A 20,635-nucleotide genomic window follows, 5' to 3' on the forward strand; every position below is an offset into this window, starting at 1 on the left:
ACAGAAAGAATAGCAAGTCCAGCGGCCTGGAGGCTGACCTGTACTTTGTGGCTGGGAGGAATAGGAAGGTGGTCAGTGGACTTGTCTGGCTATAGTAAGGCATTTGGGATTTTAAGTGTAGAGGGAAACACTGACAGGCTTAAAGTGGGAGAGGAAGATATGGTGGCTGTTTGTTTCTTTCTTTTGCTATTTTTGGGACATTATTTTGAAAAGATCACACTAGCTCCTACATGAAGAATGAATTGGTGTTGTGGGGGCAGAGCACAAATAAAGCACCTTGTCTGGGATAGTTATATTTATCTAGTGAGGAGCCAGTGGTGACCCAGACCAGCGAAGATGGGAGAAGTTGTCTTTGGTCTGGATATGTTTGAAAATATCATCTTATCTTATTCTTACAGGTGCCAGATAATATTCTTAAAAAAAAAATGGTAGGGACTTAAGCATTGTGGGTGTAAGTGACATGCCCGAGTCATGGGGTGGTCAGTGAGGTGCTGAGGACTGCATTGCACATTTGCATGCATAGGTCCAAAGTAAGATCTTTGAGAGAGAGATCCACTATATGATATAATTCATCGTCCAACTTGAGATGGTTTGTATGTCCCTTCTATAACCTAAGTCTATTTTAATTAAAAAATTTCCCATGGAAGAATATATTTCATTGCACTTATTTCAATTTATTATTGTTCTAAATGTTAAATTTATAATCTGGGTTTCTGTAGACTTGTCAGTATCACTGCATAAATCCCTGAGCCCTGACAGAGCCTGCTGCCAGGCTGAACCACTTGGTTGCCCTTATGTAAAGGGTTCTCCTTGAAATCCCCAGCTATGGAGATCAGATAGCATGGAAAACAGAAGATAGTTGAGGAGAGAACTTCCAGAACTATTGGGATTGGTGTTCAACTCCTCCTGCAAATGGACCTGGTGCTCCTTGTAACCCACTACTTTACTGTTTCTGGTGTCTGCACCCCGAGGCCTGTAATTAGGTTGTGTATTTTTTTTTGTTGTTGTTGTTCTTTCTTTTTGAGACAGAGTCTCACTCCGTTGCCCAGGCTGGAGTGCAGAGGCACGATCTCAGCTCACTGCAACCTCTGCCTCCTGGTTTCAAGCTATTCTCCTGCCTCAGCCTCCTGAATAGCTGGGATTGCAGGCGTGTACCACCATGCCTGGATAATTTTTGTATTTTTAGTAGAGACAGGGTTTCACCATGTTGGCTAGGCTGGTCTTGAACTCCTGACCTCAAGTGATCCGCCTTCCTTAGCCTCCCAAAGTGCTGGGATTATAGGCACAAGCCACCATGCCCAGACATGTATCTTGTTAAAGTTCATGCCCTTCCTAGAAAACTTTTTTGTTTTTGTTTTTTTTTTGAGATAGAGTCTCATTTTGTCACCCAAGCTGGAGTGCAGTGGCATGATATTGGCTCACTGCAGTCTGGACCTCCCAGGTTCAAGCTATCCCCCTCCCTCAGCCCCGCAATTAGCTGGGATTACAGGTATGCACCACCATGTCTGGCTAATTTTTGTATTTTTTGTAGAGCCAAGGTTTCACCATGTTACCTAGGCTGGTCTTGAACACCAGGACTCAAGTGGTCTGCCTGCTTTGGCCTCCCAAATTGCTGGAATTATAAGCATCAGCCACTGCCCTTGGCCCCTTCCTAAAAATGTTTTGAAGTTTGGGAATATTAAGTTGAGTGAAAATTAATTAGGGGTGGGTGAGAGAGAGAGGAAACAAGATAAAGAGAAAACAAACGGAAACTAAAGCTTTGTAATGACTTTCTCAGATGAGCTATCCTTAGTTTAACTTCTTTATTGGGTTAGCTCATCAAAAAAAAATCTCGTCCCATTCCATTTACCAACTTAGAAAATCTGGCCAGGAAGTCAACATCTTCTTCCTGGTCAATGCTGAAAAACCCAGCAGACTGTAATACTTGGCACAAAGATTCTACTAGTTTCATTTTATCAACAGGGTCCATTCCTTTATTTACAACTTCAAATAAACAGTCACATGCTTCTAAATAAAAAAAAAAAAAAAAAACAAACTCATCTGGGCCGGGTGTGGGGCTCACTCACGCCTGCAATCCCAGCACTTTGGGAGGCCGAGGTGGGCGGATCACTTGAGGTCAGGAGATCGAGACCAGCCTGGCCAACATGGTGAAACCCTGTCTCTACCAAAAATACAAATTTTAGCCGGGCTTGGTGGTGGGCGCCTGTAGTCCCAGCTAATCGGGAGGCTGAGCCAGGAGAATCACTTGAACCCAGGAGGCGGAGGGCAGAGGTTGGGGATAACCATCTCTTCTCTTCTCTGGGCTCTGAATGCAGCCCTTTGTCCTGTTCTCTCCCACCTTTGTTTCTGGAAGACATGTACTGTGTTCCACTGAGATTAGTAGAGTGTCCTGTGAGGTAGGGTGGCACGTTCAGTAACTTTAGAAGAGGAAACAGCAGCTACCCTCACAAGGGAGCTGCATGCACACAGAGCACACCTGCGTCGCTGTCTGCATTATGTAACTGAATAAAGTTAATGAGAACTATGATTACAAAACACACCTGAGTCCAGACCGTGCCTCATTTTTAAAATTGAGACTCATTGACAAAGTTGGAGACATTAATTTACTCAGTCCTGTGATAATTTCCTATTACTCATTATTAGGAATACAACGAACTGTTTCAAATCATTTTTGCCATCTTTGACGTCAAGTCACATCAGCTCAGTTTTACTTACTTTCCCTCTTGTTCTGGAAGTTGCAGTAGTAGCATATGTATAAAACTGTACCAAATCAAATCATATTATAAAAATCAAGACTGCATTAATGAAGCTGGTTTGCTTTGGGGGCTAATCCTGGGGAACCGAGCCACCCATGATGTTCTTTGTTAATGCACTATTTTTTTTTTTTTTTGAGACAGGGTCTTGCCCTGTTAGGCTGGGTGGTGTGATCGTGACTCACTGCAGCTTTGACCTCCCAGGCTCAAGCAAGTAGCCTCCCAAGTAGCTGGGACTCAGCCTCCCAAGTAGCTGGGACTACCCACGCCTGGGTAGTTTTTTTTATTTTTTATTTTTTGTAGAGATGGGGTCTGCTGTGTTACCCAGACTGGTCTTGAACTCCTGAGCTCAAGTGATCCTCCCACCTTGGCCTCCCAAAGTGCTGGGATTACAGGCTTGAGCCACTGTGCCCGGCCCGTTAATCCACTATTGACAAGGTTTAATGAATTGGTTTTAATTTATGATTTGAAGAAATTGGTCAAGTAGGTCCAACACTAGTGACTTTAGCTTCAGATGACAGTCTGTCTTAGTTTTTCTCTTTCCCATATTTTAGATTCATGCTTTAAATTTAACATTTATTTTTTGAGTGGAAGGTTGGACACTTTGTCTACAAAGTTGATGGTCAGGTTGGGAAAGTGAAAAGAGTGGCAGTCTCTTCACATGTAAAACTTGTACTGTTTTTGTGGAAGGAGATTATGATGAACTTTTTTTGTATATGAAGTGGGTGAAATTGGTCCCCAACAGAAATCTGAGCATAGATTGTCCTGGACTGTAGCTTATGCACATCATGTAGTTTTATGAACAGCCTAGAGAGTGCAAATAGCTATCTTTACTCCTCCTTGCTCACTAGGTAGATGGTAGAAATTGCAATTTATTTCAAGGCAAGTAGTGCAAATGCACATTTTAGCAGAAAGTTTCTCACAGGGAATAGGGGCCAGGCTGGGTTTGCGGGGATGTTGATAAAAGAAGGTATATTCTGTTTTGATATAATCAGGAAGGTGAACTTCAGGAGGAAGGGCTTTCCCTCATTTAGATTCACTAAACATAAAGATTTAACTTTGGAATCTTTTAAAGACCTCAGTATGTTGTGTTTCCCTATGCAAAAAAATCTGATGTCTTAGGATTTCAAATTATAGTTAAAATAAGATTTTTGTTATAGAGCTGAACTTCTGAAAATATATTCCATTCGAACTCTTTACTTTAAATGAACTTGTACAGAAAAAGCACAAGGTAATATTTGGATTTTTGTAAGTTTATTGTGTGCCTTGCTTCTCTGTCTTTAGAAAATTGCTGCAAAGTATTTTATAGGCAAGCAACTTCCTTTTTTCTTCTTTTTTTTTTTTTTAACAAAACAAAGACATTTAATTCTACACATAATATTAATTTTGATTGTGGATATCTTTATTGCTAATGAAGAGCCTGAATAAATCTATGTTCCATTTTTTTATTATTATTCTGGCTTATTTCTGAGGAAAAAAGTTCGTTTTTATAACATTCTTAAGTACAGTGCCCTTCCCCTTTCAATATGTCAAGACAATGTAGTAAGGTTATTCATATTCATATAGTCTGATTGTTCATATTCTTTTCAAATATTGAGTGTGGCTGGACATGGTGGCTCACGCCTGTAATCCCAGCACTTTGGAAGGCCGAGGTGGGTGTATCACTTGAGGCCAGGAGTTTGAGACCAGCCTGGTCAAATGGTGAAATGCTGTCTCTACTAAAAATACAAAAATTAGTCGGATGTGGTGGTGCACATTTGTAATCCCAGCTCCTCGGGAGGCTGGGACACGAGAATCACTTGAACCTGAGAGGCTGAGGTTGCAGTGAGCCGAGGTTGCTCCATTGCATTCTAGCCTGGGCAACAGAGTGAGACTCCATCTCAAAAAGCAAGCAAGCAAACAAACAAAACATTAACTGAGTGTAGGGGCATGTGCCTGTAGTCCTAGCTACTTGGGAGGCTGAGGTGGGAGGATTTCTTGAGCCTGAGAGGTCCAGGCTGCCGTGAGCTGCGATCATGCCACTATACTCAAGCCTGGGCAACAGAGTCCCTGTCTCAAAAAAAAAAAAAAAAAAGTTACATAAAATAATGAGGGTGTGATTTCAGTAACATATACTATGAATATATATGTATCTATTTTATTTTATTTTTAAATTTATTTTTATTTAGTTTTTTTGAGACAGGGTCTTGCTCTGTCACCCAGGCTGGAGTACAGTGGTGTGATCTTGGCTCGCTGCAGCCTTGACCTCCCGGGCTCAAGCAGTTGCCCCACCTCAGCCTCTTGAGTAGCTAGGACTATAGGCGTGTGCCACCACACCTGGCTAATTTTCGTATTTTTTTTGTAGAGATGAGCTTTCGCCATGTTGCCTAGGCTTATCTCGAACTCCTGAGCTCAAGTCATCCTCCGGCCTCGGCCTCCTGAAGTGTTGGGATTACAGGTGTGAGCCACCGTTCCTGGACAGAATTCTCATTTTAAACAAACATACCTTGGAGGATATAAAATATGTAGTATCCTTATATTGCTGATGAAAATTAAGGTAAAATTGACAGCTCACTGTGAGGTGGTTTTATTTTTTTTGAGCTAACAACTCTCACTTATAAGCTGTATAGCATTGGCCAAGTTACTCATCTCCTGACCCCAAGTTTCTTTATCTGATGACGCTTGACTTGAGTTTCACAGTTATAGGTACATGTAGACCTAAATGTGAAAGATAAGACTTTAATGGTCTTAGAATATGAAGTAGACCATTTTTATGTGCTCGAGTAGGGAAATTTTTTTTTTTTTTTTTTTGAGATGGAGTCTTGCTCTGTCCCCAGGCTGGAGTGCAGTGGCGCGATCTCGGCTCACTGCAAGCTCTGCCTCCTGCCTCAGCCTCCAGAGTAGCTGGGACTACAGGCGCCCGCCACCACGCCCGGCTAATTTTTTATATATATTTTTTAGTAGAGACGGGTTTTCACTGTGTTAGCCAGGATGGTCTGGATCTCCTGACCTCGTGATCCACCTGCCTTGGCCTCCCAAAGTGCTGGGATTACAGGCGTGAGCCACCGTGCCCAGCCTGACCTTGTCTCTTAAAAAAAAAGATTGGAGGGCAAGTTACAGGATAAGAGAAGATATTTACATGCTCTTGTGCACACATGCTGTCTCTCTGTCTCTCTCTCTCTCTGTATATGCCTACATATACACATACACATTGAAGAGTATTCTCCTTGGATATATAAAAGAATATATAAAAGACCTATATACGTTAATAAGAAAAAACCCAACAATGCAATAGTAAAATGATAAAGAGACTTGAATAAGTACTTTATAAAAGAGAGTATCAGTGAGCTGGGCCTGGTGGCTCATGCCTGTAATCCCAGCACTTTGGGAGGCTGAGGCGGGTGGATCACCTGAGGTCAGGAGTTCGAGACCAGCCTGGCCAACATGGTGAAACCCTGTCTCTACAAAAATACAAAAAATTATCTGGGCGTGGTGGCAGGCACCTGTAATCCCAGCCACTAGGGAGGCTGAGGTAGGAGAATTGCTTGAACCTGGGAGGTGGAGGTTCTAGTGAGCTGATATCGCACCATTGCACTCCAGCCTAGGGAACAAAAGAGAAACTTTGTCTGAAAACAAAAAAAAGTATCAGTAAGGTCAGTAAACATACGGATTGAAAGTTTTCTTTCTTCATTTGTTTGGAAAATACAAATAAAATTCACACTTGAGTACCATTGTACACTTAACAGAAAGACTAAAAGTTAAATGATGGACAGTATTAGGTGATGATGAAGATGTGGAGGAATGGGAACTCTCGTATGTTGCATTTGGGAGTGCAAATTGGTACAACCACTTTGGCAACAGTTGGCAATATCTATGAAATTTGAACTACACGTATCCTATGTGTCAGTAATTTGATTCTTAGAGGTGTCTGTGTATGCATGGATGTTTTTAGAGACCCATGTGCATATATGCACTAGAATATCTGTACAAGAATATTAATAGCGTTATTTGCCATAGCCAATAATTAGAAAAAGCCACATGACCACCAATGGTTATCAGTTTATAAATACATAAATATTTTAAGACAAAATACTGAGTAGGAATGAAAATCAATGAACTTCAGCTACATAGGCTGTTACATTTATTTATTTATTTATTTATTTATTTATTTATTTATTTATTTTGAGACAGAGTCTCACTCTGTCACTCAGGCTGTAGTGCAGTGGTGTGATCTCAGCTCACTGCAGCAATTCACCTGCCTCAGTATCCGGAGGAGCTGGGATTACAGGCATTGACCACCACACCTGGCTAATTTTTGTATTTTTAGTAGAGATGGGGTTTCACCATGTTGGCGAGGCTGGTCTTAAACTTCTGACCTCAGGTGATCTGTCCACCTTGGCCTCCCAAAGTGCTGGGATTACAGGAATGAGCCACCGTGTCTGGCCTAGGCCATTATATTTAAATCTCACAAAATATGAGTGAAGTATGAAAGATAAACCTCAAGTAGTATATACTGTAGGGTTACATTTTTATATGTTTGCAAAACTGGTGTATATGTATGCATATAGAAGCATAAAACTAAAGCCCAGCAATGAAGTGATTGCCATAAACACCATACTTGTGGTTACCTCTTGGGCAATAGGGAAGATGTAGTTGGAAAATGGCGCTTGGAGGGCCTGTGTCGTGCCAGCAATATCTTGCCTCTTACACCTGGGCAGTAGGTCATTTGGTGTTTGCTTTGTAATAATTCACAGAGCTGTGTGCTTGTGATTATGCATTTTCTACATGTGTGCTGTTTTTCAATAAAAAACCTTAAAAAGATTGTTTTAGGCCAGGCACCATGGCTCACGCTTGTAATCCCAACACTTTGGGAGGCAGAGGTGGGTGGATCATGCTGTCAAGAGATCGAGACCATCCTGGCCAACATGGTGAAACCTCGTCCTATTAAAAAATACAAAAATTAGCCAGGCATGGTGGTGCACGCCTGTAGTCCCAGCCACTTGGGAGGCTGAGGCAGGAGAATCGCTTGACCCCGGGAGGTGGAGGTTGTGGTGAGCCGAGATTGGGCTATTGGAGTGCAGCCTGGGCAACAAGAGCAAAACTCTGTCTCAAAAAAAAAAAAGTTTGTTTTAAAATAATTAAAACAACTTCTAAAGGTGGTAAAGTGGCCAGGTGCAGTGGCTCATCCCTGTAATTCCAGCACTTTGGGAGGCCAAGGCAGGCAGATCAGTTGAGCTCAGGAATTTGAGACCAGCCTGGGCAACATGGCGAAACCCCATCTGTAACAAAAATAAAAAGAAAAAAAAAAAGAAAAATCCAGCAATAGATCATGAATTACTTCATGACGTTCTATGTTCTATTGTAATTTAATTCAATTTATTTATTTATGAGACGGACTGTCACCCAGGCTGGAGTGTGGTGGTGTGATCTTGGCTCACTGCAGCATCCACCTCCTGGGTTCAAAGTGATTCTCCTGCCTCAGCCTCCCGAGTACCTGGGATTACAGGTGCCTGCCACCACGCCCAGATAATTTTTGTATTTTTGGTAGAGATTGGGTTTTACCATAGTGGCCAGGCTGGTCTACAACTCCTGGCCTCAAGTGATTTACCCATCCCGGCCTCCCAAAGTGCTGAGATTACAGGTGTGAGCCACCATGCCTGGCTATTACCTTCTAATTTTAAATCCTATCAATATGTATTTTTGGTCTTAATGTTTTCTGGATCTTTACACTCTTAGTAATCAAGTACTTAAATACTACAGGCAAACACTGGTGTGCTGAGGCACCTTATACTGGCATTTGAGAGTTGATAGTGCACATCTGTTCCCAGCTGCTTATGTAGTGATGTCACATTGGTAGGTTCAGATTGGCCATGGTGGGAGTATTATACCATGGAAACAGGTAAAAGCTACAAATCAAGGTTTCCTCCACCTCTCTGGAAAGCTGGTTATTAAAGATCTACTAGCATACCACTGTGCTATCGCCATATTGTGTGAGAAATCTATAAAGAATATAATGTTGGCCAGGTGTGGTGGCTCACGCCTGTAATCCCAACAATTTGGGAGGCCGAGACGGGTGGATCATGAGGTCAGGAGTTCAAGACCATCCTGGCCAAGATGGTGAAACCCTGTCTCTACTAAAAATACAAAAATTAGCTGGGCGTGGTGGCAGGTGCCTGTAATCCTGGCTACTTGGGAGCCTGAGGTGGGAGAATCGCTTGAACCCAGGGAGGCGGAGGTTGCAGTGAGCTGAGATCGTGCCACTGCACCCCAGCCCTAGTGACAGAGTGAGACTCCGTCTCAAAAAAAAAAAAAAAAAAATGAATATAATGTTGACTATGTATTTACTTATTTTTCTCATAATAATATAAACAGCACATAGGTACTTAGATCATATTCAATAAAGATGAACTTCTTTGGGGAAGAAATTATTTATGTAAACATAATTGCGTCTTTTTTTTGTTTTTCCTGAGACAGAGTCTCGCTCTATCACCCAGGCTGGAGTGCAGTGGCGCGATCTCGGCTCACTGCAACCCCTGCCTCCTGGGTTCAGGCGATTCTCCTTCCTCAGCCTCCCGGGTAGCTGGGACTACAGGCACGTGCCACCACGCCCAGCTAATTTTTGTATTTTTAGTGGAGGCAGGGTTTCACCATGTTAGCCAGGATGGTGTTGAACTCCTGACGTGGTGATCTGCCTGTCTCGGCTTCCCAAAGTGCTAGGATTACAGGTGTGAGCCACTGCGCCCTGCCAATTTCGTCTATTGAGAGGCAGGTTAACATAACCACTCGGTGTGAATTCAAACTGTTTTAATTAGAATTTCAGCTCAAGTAGTCTTTAGCCATTTTAACTTCAAATTATTTTACTTCTGTGTGTCTTTCAATTTTATCTTTAAAATCAAGATGTTAATAGGACCTACTCAAAATGAGTTTAATACAAGTACAGTGTTTGGGATAGTGAGTACTCAATAAATTTTGCTATTGAATAACGTCATATTGCTTTATTGCAAATAATTCATCTTTTTTTTACACATTTGTCATAGAGAGACTGAGAAATTCTTCAGTTGTATTTTATCAGAATACTTAAAAGCTAAATTACTTGGAGTATTTTCAAGATGATATTTTATTTCATTATTTTTAGGTGATTCCTCCTAAGGAGTGGAAGCCAAGACAGTGCTATGATGACATTGATAATTTGCTCATTCCAGCACCAATTCAGCAGATGGTCACAGGGCAGTCAGGACTGTTCACTCAGTACAACATCCAGAAAAAAGCGATGACTGTGAAGGAGTTCAGGCAGCTGGCCAACAGTGGCAAGTGAGTAGAATCAGTTTGCTATTTCTGTTTCCTTCAAAGATTTATGTAAATATGTTAAGAAACAAAGTAGACAGAGGAGCTTATAAATGAAAAGCAGGAGTCTCCCATGCAATTTTTCACCCTTCATTGAACTGTTTCTGTTTTCTGTTCTTTAGGTGGTTGCCTGAACATTTGACTTAAAGAAATTGCTCTTTATTTTATTATCTCATTCCTAATAGCTATAAGTGGAACTTCTTATCCTATAGTTACCATGAGTTTTTGATTCTACACGATTCATGTTTGTTGGGCAGTTTTTTTGGTGTGCGTTTGATAATGTTTAAGCCTTAAATGATTTATATGTATTAGAAGATTAGTACTTTTAAAAGCAAACCTTCAATGACTTGAAAGGCCACCATTGCATTAGTTATTTATTGCTGTGTAACAGATTATCCCAAATTGGCCAGGCACAGTGGCTCATGCCTGTAATCCCAGCACTTTGGGAGGCCGAGGCAGGTGGATCACCTGAGGTCGGGAGTTCAAGACCAGTCCAATCAACATGGAGAAACCTCGTCTCCACTAAAACTACAAAATTAACCATGCGTGGTGGTGCGTGCCTGTAATCCCAGCTACTCAGGAGGCTGAGGCAGGAGAATTGCTTGAACCCGGGAGGCAGAGGTTGCAGTGAGCCGAGATCACGCCATTGCACTCCAGCCTGGGCAACAAGAGTGAAACTCCGTCTCAAAAAAAAAAAAAAAAAAAAAATTATCCCAAATCTTAGCTGCTTAAACCAAGCCATAATTTCTGAAGGTCAGGAATCTGACCTTCACATTCTGCCTCAGGGTCTCATGAGGTTGCAGTTAGCGTGTTGGCTGGGCTACAGTCATCTGAGCGTTTAATTGTGGCTGGAAGATTCTCTTACAAAAGTGCTCCCCTTTCTTGGGTTTTGATGGGGTCCTCAGTTCCTTGTCATATGGACTGCTCTTCATGTCATGGCAGCTGGCTTCTCCCAGAGCAAGTGATCCGAGAGAGACAGCAAGAAGGAAGCCACATGTCTTTCCTTGCCCTGTTTCAGAAGTGACACACTGTCATGTCTGCCATATTCTGTTTGCTACAAGCCAGCTGTTAAGTGTAGCCTACACTCAAGGGGAGGAGAATGAAGCTCTACTTCTTGAAGGGAGGAGTGTCAATGAATTTGTGGGTATATTTAAATGTTGTCACAATTATTATTGTTAAACTTCTTTTAAAAAATTCTGATATGATAATTAAGGCCCCAGATGAAAGCATAAATCTTACAAAAACAAAATAAAACCTGAAAGACCAACCAAAAATCATAGTTTCCGAATTCCCTGGATGGGTGTGAATGAGATTAAGACTTTGGGTGAATTTAGGTATCTTCCTTTAGAAAAATTATATTTGACATTGTAAGCACATGATGCTACTTGAAGACTCTTATTTCTGCATGTTAAATTCCTACTATGGAACATTCTGGCTATTCCAAAGAAATTGAAAATTTTATGTTTAATATAATTTGAATCATTTCTTTTGAATTTTTTGGGTAGGTATTAATAGAGTTTTATTCTTTCAGATCTTATTAATCGAGAACATGAAACTTTCAACAAAGATTGGAAGCATTTTCTTTTGAACTCTTCCAGAATTCTTTTATAAGTGCAATGCTGTTGATACAAGATTGCAGAGGCAATTAAACCTGTTTACGAGTATAAACTATTGACTGTTTTCTGTTACTATGTTTTAGTACCCATTTCCAGTGTCCCTCTTAAAGTGTTAATTGAATAGGTTAGGTCACTGAGTAATAACTCTGCTTGGCTCCTTTGATATTTCAAGGGATAATTTGTACTTAAAAGTAATCAGATTATACTTACTAAAAACTATTGTTAATACTCTTGATAATTATCAGAACTGCCATAGGAAAGGTACAAAGTGCTATGAGGTTTCAAAGGAATACAAGGCTTCTGTGGTTGTTCATAAGGAATGGGTAATTTCATTTTGTAGGCACTATTGAGATGGATTTTGAAGGATGGTCAGAAACATTTCTACCAGTTACAAAAGTAATATGTGCTTATTTAAAATTTCAAAAATAGGCTGGATATGGTGGCTCACACTTGTAATCCCAGCACTTTGGGAAGCCGAGGTAGGTGGAATGCTTGAACCCAGGAGTTCGAGACCAGCCTGGATAACATGGCAAAATCTGGTCTCTACAACAAATACAAAAATTAGCCAGGCAGGTGGTATGTGCCTGTAGTCTCAGCTACTCAGGAGGCTGAGGATTGCTTGAGCCTGGGAGGTCGATGCTACAGTGAGTCGTGATTGCACCATTGTACTCCAGCCTGGGTGACAGAGCGAGTCCCTGTCTTGAAAAAAATAAATAAAATTTCAAATATAGCAATATATAACTTTAAGAGGCAGTCATTGTTAGTATTACTTGGCAATTCAAAATATTATTAAGACTTGAGCCTTTAAGTTCTTTCTTCTCTTGTTATAAAGAAACTTTGATCATCCTCTCTAGCCCATTTGATTATTTCAGCATGGTATCAGTTTTCTACTTCGAGATAATTCTACTGAGTACAAATTTTATACATATCTATGTTAAATTATTGCTCCACTGGCTTGGTTGTAGATTTACACTTTCTGAAGATAGCCATTCAGGTGACATTGTTTTGTGTATCACTGTGTACACAGTGCTTTGTATAGTAGCTGGGATATGGTAGGTGCTTTTTCAAATGAATAAATAGTGTTACAAAAACTAAAATCCACTTAAAATGGGATAAATTTTTAGGCAAATTGTAAAGATTTACTTATTAACAGAATATACATTTCTTGACATTCTGGGGTTTAGAGATGATTTAAAAAATTTTTGGTTTTTTTTTTAGTTGTAAAATGTAACCATTATGGGAAATAATTTGAAAAATTATTTCTAGCTTTAATTTTATTTCTTTTGAACTTAATTTACGCTGGGTACAGTGGTTCACACCTGTAGTCCCAACACTTTGGGAGGCTGAGGTGGGAGAATTGCTTGAGCCAGGAGTTTCAAGACCAGCCTGGTCAACAAAGTGAGACCCTGTCTCTAAAAAAAATAAAAAATTAGCCATGCATGGTGGCATGTGTCTGTAGTCCCAGCTACTCAGGAGGCTGAGGCAGGAGGATTACTTGAGCCTGGGAGGCCAAGGCTTCAGTGAGTTGTGATTGCACCAAGGCCCCCGAGCCTGGGTGACAGAGCAAGACCTTGTCTCCAAAAAAAAAATAAAAAATTAAAAATAAATAAAGTTAATTTGTCTTTTGATTGGGACTAGTTTCATTATAATTGTTGTAATGTTAAACAACTTTTGAAATTCATATTTTTTGCATTTCTTCTGCCAGTTTCATGTAGAAATTTATTTCAAATGCCAAGGAAATGGATTTCTAAGCCTCAAGAACCAATGCTCTTACTTGTCAACACAGAGTTGTGCCAGGATCACCTGGTTGTGGAATGGTCATGTTATGAGATTAATTTTTGTTGGAGACAAGAGGTTTTCTGCTGGCCTGTCTTTTTTTTTTTCTGAGACAGAGTCTCGCCCTGTTGCCCGGGATGGAGTGCGGTGGCGTGATCTCGGCTCACTGCAACCTCCGCCTGCTGGGTTCAAGTGATTCTCCTGCCTCAGCCTCCCGAGCAGCTGGGACCACAGGTGTGTGCCACCATGCCTGGCTAAGTTTTTTATATTTTAATGGAGATGGGGTTTCAACATGTTGGCCAGGCTGGTCTCTAACTCCTGACCTCTGATCTGCCCACCTCGGCCTCCCAAAGTGCTGGGATCTTTCCATTCATCTGTTTTTCTTTAGCACAGGACCTGGCACTGGTACACCGTCTGTAATGTACTTAGTCTTAGCAGTAGAGAAGATGGCATGCTCATTTGGTTGATAATGCAATGTAGTCCAAAGAAAACCTAGAGATTTCTAATATAACTCTAATATAAAATTTTATAATGGTAGGTAATATGAATAACATTACTGATGTGTACTTTCCTCTAGGCACAGAGCCAAGTACTTTGCATAATTATCTGATGGAGCCCTCACAACCAGCTTCCTGTTTTTATCCCTATTTTTTAGAGGAAAAACTGAGTTCCAGAGATATTCAGCCCTGTGTCTAGGGTTATGTGGCTTATGAATGGAAGCCTCAGTTTAAACATGGGTAGCCTGGCCCTGGAACTCACCTCTTAAGAACTGTACTGCAGTGAGTGAGAGGTTCTGGGTAAGAAGATATGGTTGAATCAGTATCGGGCAAATTTACACTGGATTTGTGGAATAGCTGTGATTGTCCATTAGGAAGGACAGTCCATTAGAAGGACTCTGATCAGATACTAGCCAAGTCATTTATTTTGTTTAGAATTAATATTTGTTTAATATATTTAAGGATTTTAGAATTTAACTTCAATGGACAATACCAAACTTTATCTTTCTTAGAGTTATGAATTTTAAAAAATTGATACTGCATGTGCCTGTAATTCCAGCTACTCGGGAGGCTGAGGCAGGAGAATCGCTTGAACCCAGGAGGCGGAGGTTGCATTGAGCTGAGATCATGCCACTGCACTCCAGCCTGGGTGACAGAACAAGACTCTCAAAAAAAAAAAAAAATTTGTTACTGATTGAGTACATAGTGATAGATTGGTCTTGGTATATGGTGTAAAGCAGATTAGGGCTTCAATTTCCAAAAATCTTGAAAGTTTCTGTAGAAGTCCTCATAAACAGCGTCTCTGCTATCTTATCCTTTCTGATCATTTTGTGTTTTGGGGCAGTGGTCCCCAACCTTTTTGGCAAGGGACTGGTTTCGTGGAAGACAATTTTTCTATGGATGGGGGTGGCGGGATGGTTTCGGGATGAAACTGTCCTACCTCAGATCATCAGGCATTAGGTTCTCATAAGGAGTGTGCAACCTAGACCCCTCACATGCACAGTTCACAACAGGTTTCATACTCCTATGAGAATCTAATGCCACTGATCTGACAGGAGGTGGAACTCAGGCAGTAATGCTCACCTGCCACTGACCTCCTACTGTGCATCCCGGTTCCTAACAGGCCACGGACCTGTACTGGGGATTGGGGATCCCTTCTCCGGGGAATAGGAATGTACACCTGTCTCTGTCACCTGACTCTGACCTTTAGTTAGCTTGCTTAGCTTGTGCCTGGAATTCCCAATACTACTGGAACCTACTAGCAGAAGTGGTGGAATGATGACAGATTAATGGTGCTTTCATGCTAATCCTTTTTATTAAAAACATTTTTAAGGCTGGGCGCAGTGGCTCACGCCTGTAAATCCCAGGACTTGGGAGGCCGAGACAGGCGGATCACCTGAGGTCGGGAGTTCGAGACCAACCTGACCAACATGGAGAAAGCCCATCTCTACTAGAAATACAAAATTAGCCAGGCATGGTGGTGCATGCTTGTAATCCCAGCAACTGGGGAGGCTGAGGCAGGAGAATCCCTTGAACCTGGGAGGTGGAGGTTTCAGTGAGCCAAGATCGTGCCACTGCACTCCAGCCTGGGCAACAAGAGTGAGACTCTGTCTCCAAACAAAACAAAACAAAAATATTAAAAAAAAATTTTTTAATTCTTTAGAAAATAGAGAGAGAGTCTCACTACCTAGGCAGACCTTGAACTCCTGAGCTCAAATGATCTTCCTGCCTTGGGCTCCCAAAGTGCTGGGATTACAGGTGTGAGCCACCACACCCATCCCATGCCCATCCTTTTTATTTTTGACTGTGCGTTAGATTTTAGTGTTCTGGGTAAATTCAAGTTGTTCTATATTTTAAAACACTTGTTAAATTAAGTTGTTTGGTATTTTGAATACAGTTGTTACATTATTTGGTATTCTTGTTACACAGATAACTAGTTTGGAGTCCCCAGTATAGTGAGTGTAGATGTCGGTTATTCTATAGTCAATCTAAAATGTCCAGTATGCTTTATAGGGATTCTACTAGTGCTAAATACCTTTTTAACTTTGCTTCATTATATTCTCATTTGTTTCTTTCTTTGCTTATTTTCTTCCAGAAGAAACATTGGTATTCCTTTTTTGTGGTAAGATTATTGTTCAAATTCCTAATAATACAGAGAAGTAAGTGCTTTTCTGTAATTTCTACGTGAGAGATAACCATTAATATTAATAATTTGGTGTACATTTCTTTCTGACGACTTAATATACAATTACAGGTTTTTTAAAATGTAAATAGGATATAGTATACACACTATTATGTAACCTGATTTATTCACTGTGGATAGAATTTGATGTCAGTATCTTGAAAGATCTATCTTGTTTTATATTCTGTATTTTTTAAAGCTAATTACTAGTTGATGGATATAAACTTGCGTTTTCAATTAATGCTGCAGCAAACATCCTGGGTCAACTGTCATTGTACACATCTCTCTGTTGTTAGGGTGCATTTCTACATTTAGATTTTGGGTCAAATATATCAATTTTTGAAAAGCTTTTTATATGTGTAGAAAAATTATATGCTGGAATGGTTTTGCCAGTTTATATTCCCACTGTAGTTGTCTAAGAGGTGTCATTATTTTCTTGCCATTAATATATTCAGCATTTACCAATCTAATAACTGCAAAATATCTTCTTTTAACTATACTTTCTTGGATTTTTAGCGAGATTATTGTTTGTCAGTGTTTCTCTAAGTGTTATGTCGTTTTTATATAAATATGTAACATTTCTTAGTGTAGTATAGTTGATTAAAGATTTTAAAAATACTTTGAAAGCTAAAATAATGACTTTTAAACCACTTTTCTGCTTCTGTTGTTTTCATGAAAGTAGTTTTCTAATAAAATGTAAAGTGATATTGAGTTATTTAGCAATCTTAAGAATATTCAGATAGCTATGTAAATCAGTTTGCATGTTTACTTGTTAGATTTGACAACATGCAGTATTTGCATTTTGGTAGGATTTTGTTTTAGAAAGTGATTTAAATCAATTTGGTGGGAAAAACCCTAAAACTGACTTACTGGTTTGTACTTTTTTGTCATCTACCTTTTACAGATATTGTACTCCAAGATACTTGGATTACGAAGATTTGGAGCGCAAGTACTGGAAGAACTTAACTTTTGTGGCACCCATCTATGGTGCAGATATTAATGGGAGCATATATGATGAGGTACATTCATATTTACAGTGAGTTTTGTAAAGGATCATTGGATGTGACAGTTTTGTTACCATTTAAGCAGTTTAGAAGTGTTCTTTTGTTGTGCTTTTGGGTGATCCATAATTCCTCAAAGGACAACAGGAAATATTCAGTAGGATTTCCGCTGCTGGTATTTTTCAAACTGAACCTAGATAATTGTACAAATACCTGAAATTGTTCAGTAGTAACATGATATGTGGTTATCTGGCTGATCTTTTCATTACATTAAAACTTTTTAAAGCAAAAATACATTATAAAAATGTTTGGAAAACAGGAAATATGATCCATTATACTGACACCTTAAAGCAGAAGCAGTATTTTAGATATATTTTTCCAGTACTTTCCCTCAATCATTAAAAAAAAGTTATATTTGAACAGGCTTATATTGTCCTTTTTTTCACAGACAAATTGTAATAATTTTTTTCTTTTTTTAAAAAAGTACGTTATTACAGTCTAGCCATTTTAATGGGGGCATAATTCATTGGTTATATTCTAATTCTTTTTGCCTTTTCCTGATATTTTAAAACCCTAATTCTGAAAGTTCTTTGTCTTTTGAAACCTTCTATGCCCTCTCTCATTATTTTCTTTTTTAATTTATTTTATTATTTCTTGAAATTTTTATTTCGAAACATACGGGGTCTCAGTATGTTGCCCAGGCTGGTCTTGAACTCCTGAGCTCAAGAGATCTAACTGCCTCGGCCTCCTAAAGTGCTGGGATTAGAGGTGTGAACTACCAGGCCTGGCCCGTTATTTTCTTCCGAAAAATTTCTTATCTGCCGAAAGGTGGAACTAGTGCAATACACACCTGGATACCCTTCACTTAGGTTCACCAGTACAGGTTAAGCATCCCTCATCCAGAAATCCAAAATCCAAAATGCTCCAATGAGCATTTCCTTTGAGCATGACCTTTGAGCATCGTGTTGAAACTCAGAAAGTTTGGGATTTTGGAGCATTTTGGATTTTTCAGATTAGGGATGCTCAGCCTGTAAGTATAATGCAAATACTCCAAAATGGGGAAAAATCTGACATCTGAAATACCTCTGGGCCCAAGCATTATGGATAAGGGATACTTGATCTGTAGTTAATATTTTGCCGTATTTGCTTAATGTTTCTTTGTGTCTCTTTATCTCTGTTTCTATTTTTCTTTCTTTGATGTATGATGCAGACATCACGATAGTTCACCCTGAATTATATAAGTATGTATCTTTTAATTACAAGAGAGTTTAACATTTATATAATGTTATCTAGTGTATAGACCATATTCAAATTTTCCCAGTAATGTTATAACTGCCCCCCCCCGCCCTCCTTTAAGGATTCAGTCAAGGATTCCCCTTTGTAACTAATAAGTGATCTATGGGGTATACTCAAATATTAGGTGACTATCTGTCCCCAACAGCCTTTCATTCGGTGGATTTGGCATCTATGATTCATTAATAATCCTTGCCTTAATTCCATTATTATATTATTTTAAAACCTTTTTTATTTTGAAATATAAAACAAGCTAGAAAATGCATAGAACGTAAACCTAGAGCTTTATGAATTATTGTAAAGTGAGCACCTGTGTACCATTTCTGACACCGAGGAAGACATTACTAGCACCGTAGAATTCCTTTACCTGCCCTGTTACCTACTATAGGCTCCCCTTTCCCTCCAAAGGTAACTAGCTATTCTGACTTGAAGGTAATCATTTTCTTCTTTTGTTTAACAGTACAGCTCAGTGTGGCCTGTTTCTGAATTTTATATAACTAGAATCATTCAGCGTACATTCTTTTATGACTGGCTTCTTATACTTCATACCTTATACCTTCTTATATACCTTATATATACATGGTTAGCTTTAGAAGAAAACGTTTTTTCTAGCTTACACTTCCTATAGCAATGTTTTCAAGTTTCCTTTGCCCCACATCCTGCCTAACACTTGATATTGTCATTTCTTTAATTTTAGCCATTCTGTTGGTGTGTGTAGTCGTATCTTTTGGTTTTAAGTTGCATTATGATTTTTTCCCCTTATGTTCACTGACTGTTTGGATTTCCCCTTTAGTGAAGTGCCTGGATTTCCCCTTTAGTGAAGTCTCTTATACACTTTTCTTTTTTGTCATGCTTTCCTTTTTTTTTGGCTTAAGTTCCCTTTTCTGTGGTTTTAGCGATTCTTATTGGTTTATACTTCTTTATATATCCTGTGTATGAAGTAGTAGCACAATTTCAAGTATGAATTTTTAATTGCTGAACACTGTTATTTCAAAGACCATTCTTATTTTTGAAGACATTATATGATATTGTAGAATTGTCATATTGGATGGAATGATGGCTATGTAATTTTCTTAACTTATCAATTATGCATATTAAAGGATATCTGATTGAAATAACATGAGGGTTGGGATTTGTTTTTCAATTACTTAAGAAAATAAAGTTGAATGGATATAGATGAAAGAAGATTGGCCACACACACACATACACACACTTTTTTTTTTTTTGAGACAGTCTTGCTCTGTCACCCAGGTTGGCATGCAATGGCATGATCATGGCTCACTGAAGCCTTGACCTCCTGGGTTCAAGCAGTCTTCCTGCCTCCACCTCCTATGTAGCTGGGACTACCTGTAGGCGCCACCATGCCTAGCTAATTTTTAAAATGTTTTTGTAAAGACAGGGTCTTCCTGTGTTGCCCACGCTGGTCTCAAACTCCTGGGCGCAAGCGATCCTCCCTCCTCAGCCTCCCAAAGTGTTGGGATTACAGGTGTGAGCCACTGTGCCCAGCCCAGCAAAATATTTATAATTGAAGCTAGATGACAGACTGGTGTTTTAAATACGTATATGTTTGAAATAATAAAAATAAAAGTTAAAAAAATAGCCTTTCCTCATTCTGCATCTGAATTTTTACTAGTATAAGTAATCTCTATGTTGAGAATGTATTGTTTATTAAAGTAGTATATGTACATGTAGGAAAATTGAAAAATACGGAAAAACATGAAGAAGAGAATAAAAAATTGCTCATAAGGTTATCAAACAGCAGGAATAGCCCTTTTTTTTTTTTGGAGACAGAGTCTCACTCTATAGGCCAGGCTAGAGTGCAGTGGCACTGTCTCGGCTCACTGCAACCTCCAACTCCTTGGTTTAAGCTATTCTCCTGCCACAGCCTCCCGAGGAGCTGGGATTACAGGCACGCGCCGCCATGCCCAGCTAATTTTTGTATTTTTAGTAGAGATGGGGTTTCACCATCTTGGCCAGGTTGGTCTCGATCTCCTGACCTTGTGATCCGCCTACCTCAGCTTTCCAAAGTGCTGGGATTACAGGTGTGAGCCACCGCACCCTGCCCAGGAATAACCTTTTTATGATTTCCTTTTGGTCTTTCTGTTTTATGTGAGTGTGTGTATATATGCATGCTTGTGTTTGCATGCGTGTTCATGTTTACCACCAAAGAGTTGAGAAGGTTTTTACAGTTTTT

The 20,635-nt window shown here is 39.7% G+C and overlaps 1 protein-coding gene across 13 annotated transcripts in view; it reads left to right on the top strand.

Annotated features, from left to right (window-relative positions):
* The window catches only part of KDM4C (lysine demethylase 4C), a 497,722-nt gene that overhangs the window by 37,265 nt on the left and 439,822 nt on the right, over positions 1-20,635 (top strand). For all 13 annotated transcript variants that reach the window (XR_004029804.1, XR_004029805.1, XM_030812128.1 and 10 more), the window contains exons 3-4: positions 9,868-10,043; positions 17,052-17,166. Coding sequence is in view for 9 of the 13 variants with exons in the window: in XM_030811740.1 (XP_030667600.1) it covers positions 9,868-10,043; positions 17,052-17,166 (291 nt within the window). In the remaining 4 variants the exon portion in view is untranslated. The remainder of the gene's footprint in view (positions 1-9,867; positions 10,044-17,051; positions 17,167-20,635) is intronic.

The sequence above is a fragment of the Nomascus leucogenys genome, chromosome 1a, assembly GCF_006542625.1.
Source record: "Nomascus leucogenys isolate Asia chromosome 1a, Asia_NLE_v1, whole genome shotgun sequence".
Taxonomy (NCBI): Eukaryota; Metazoa; Chordata; class Mammalia; order Primates; family Hylobatidae; genus Nomascus; species Nomascus leucogenys.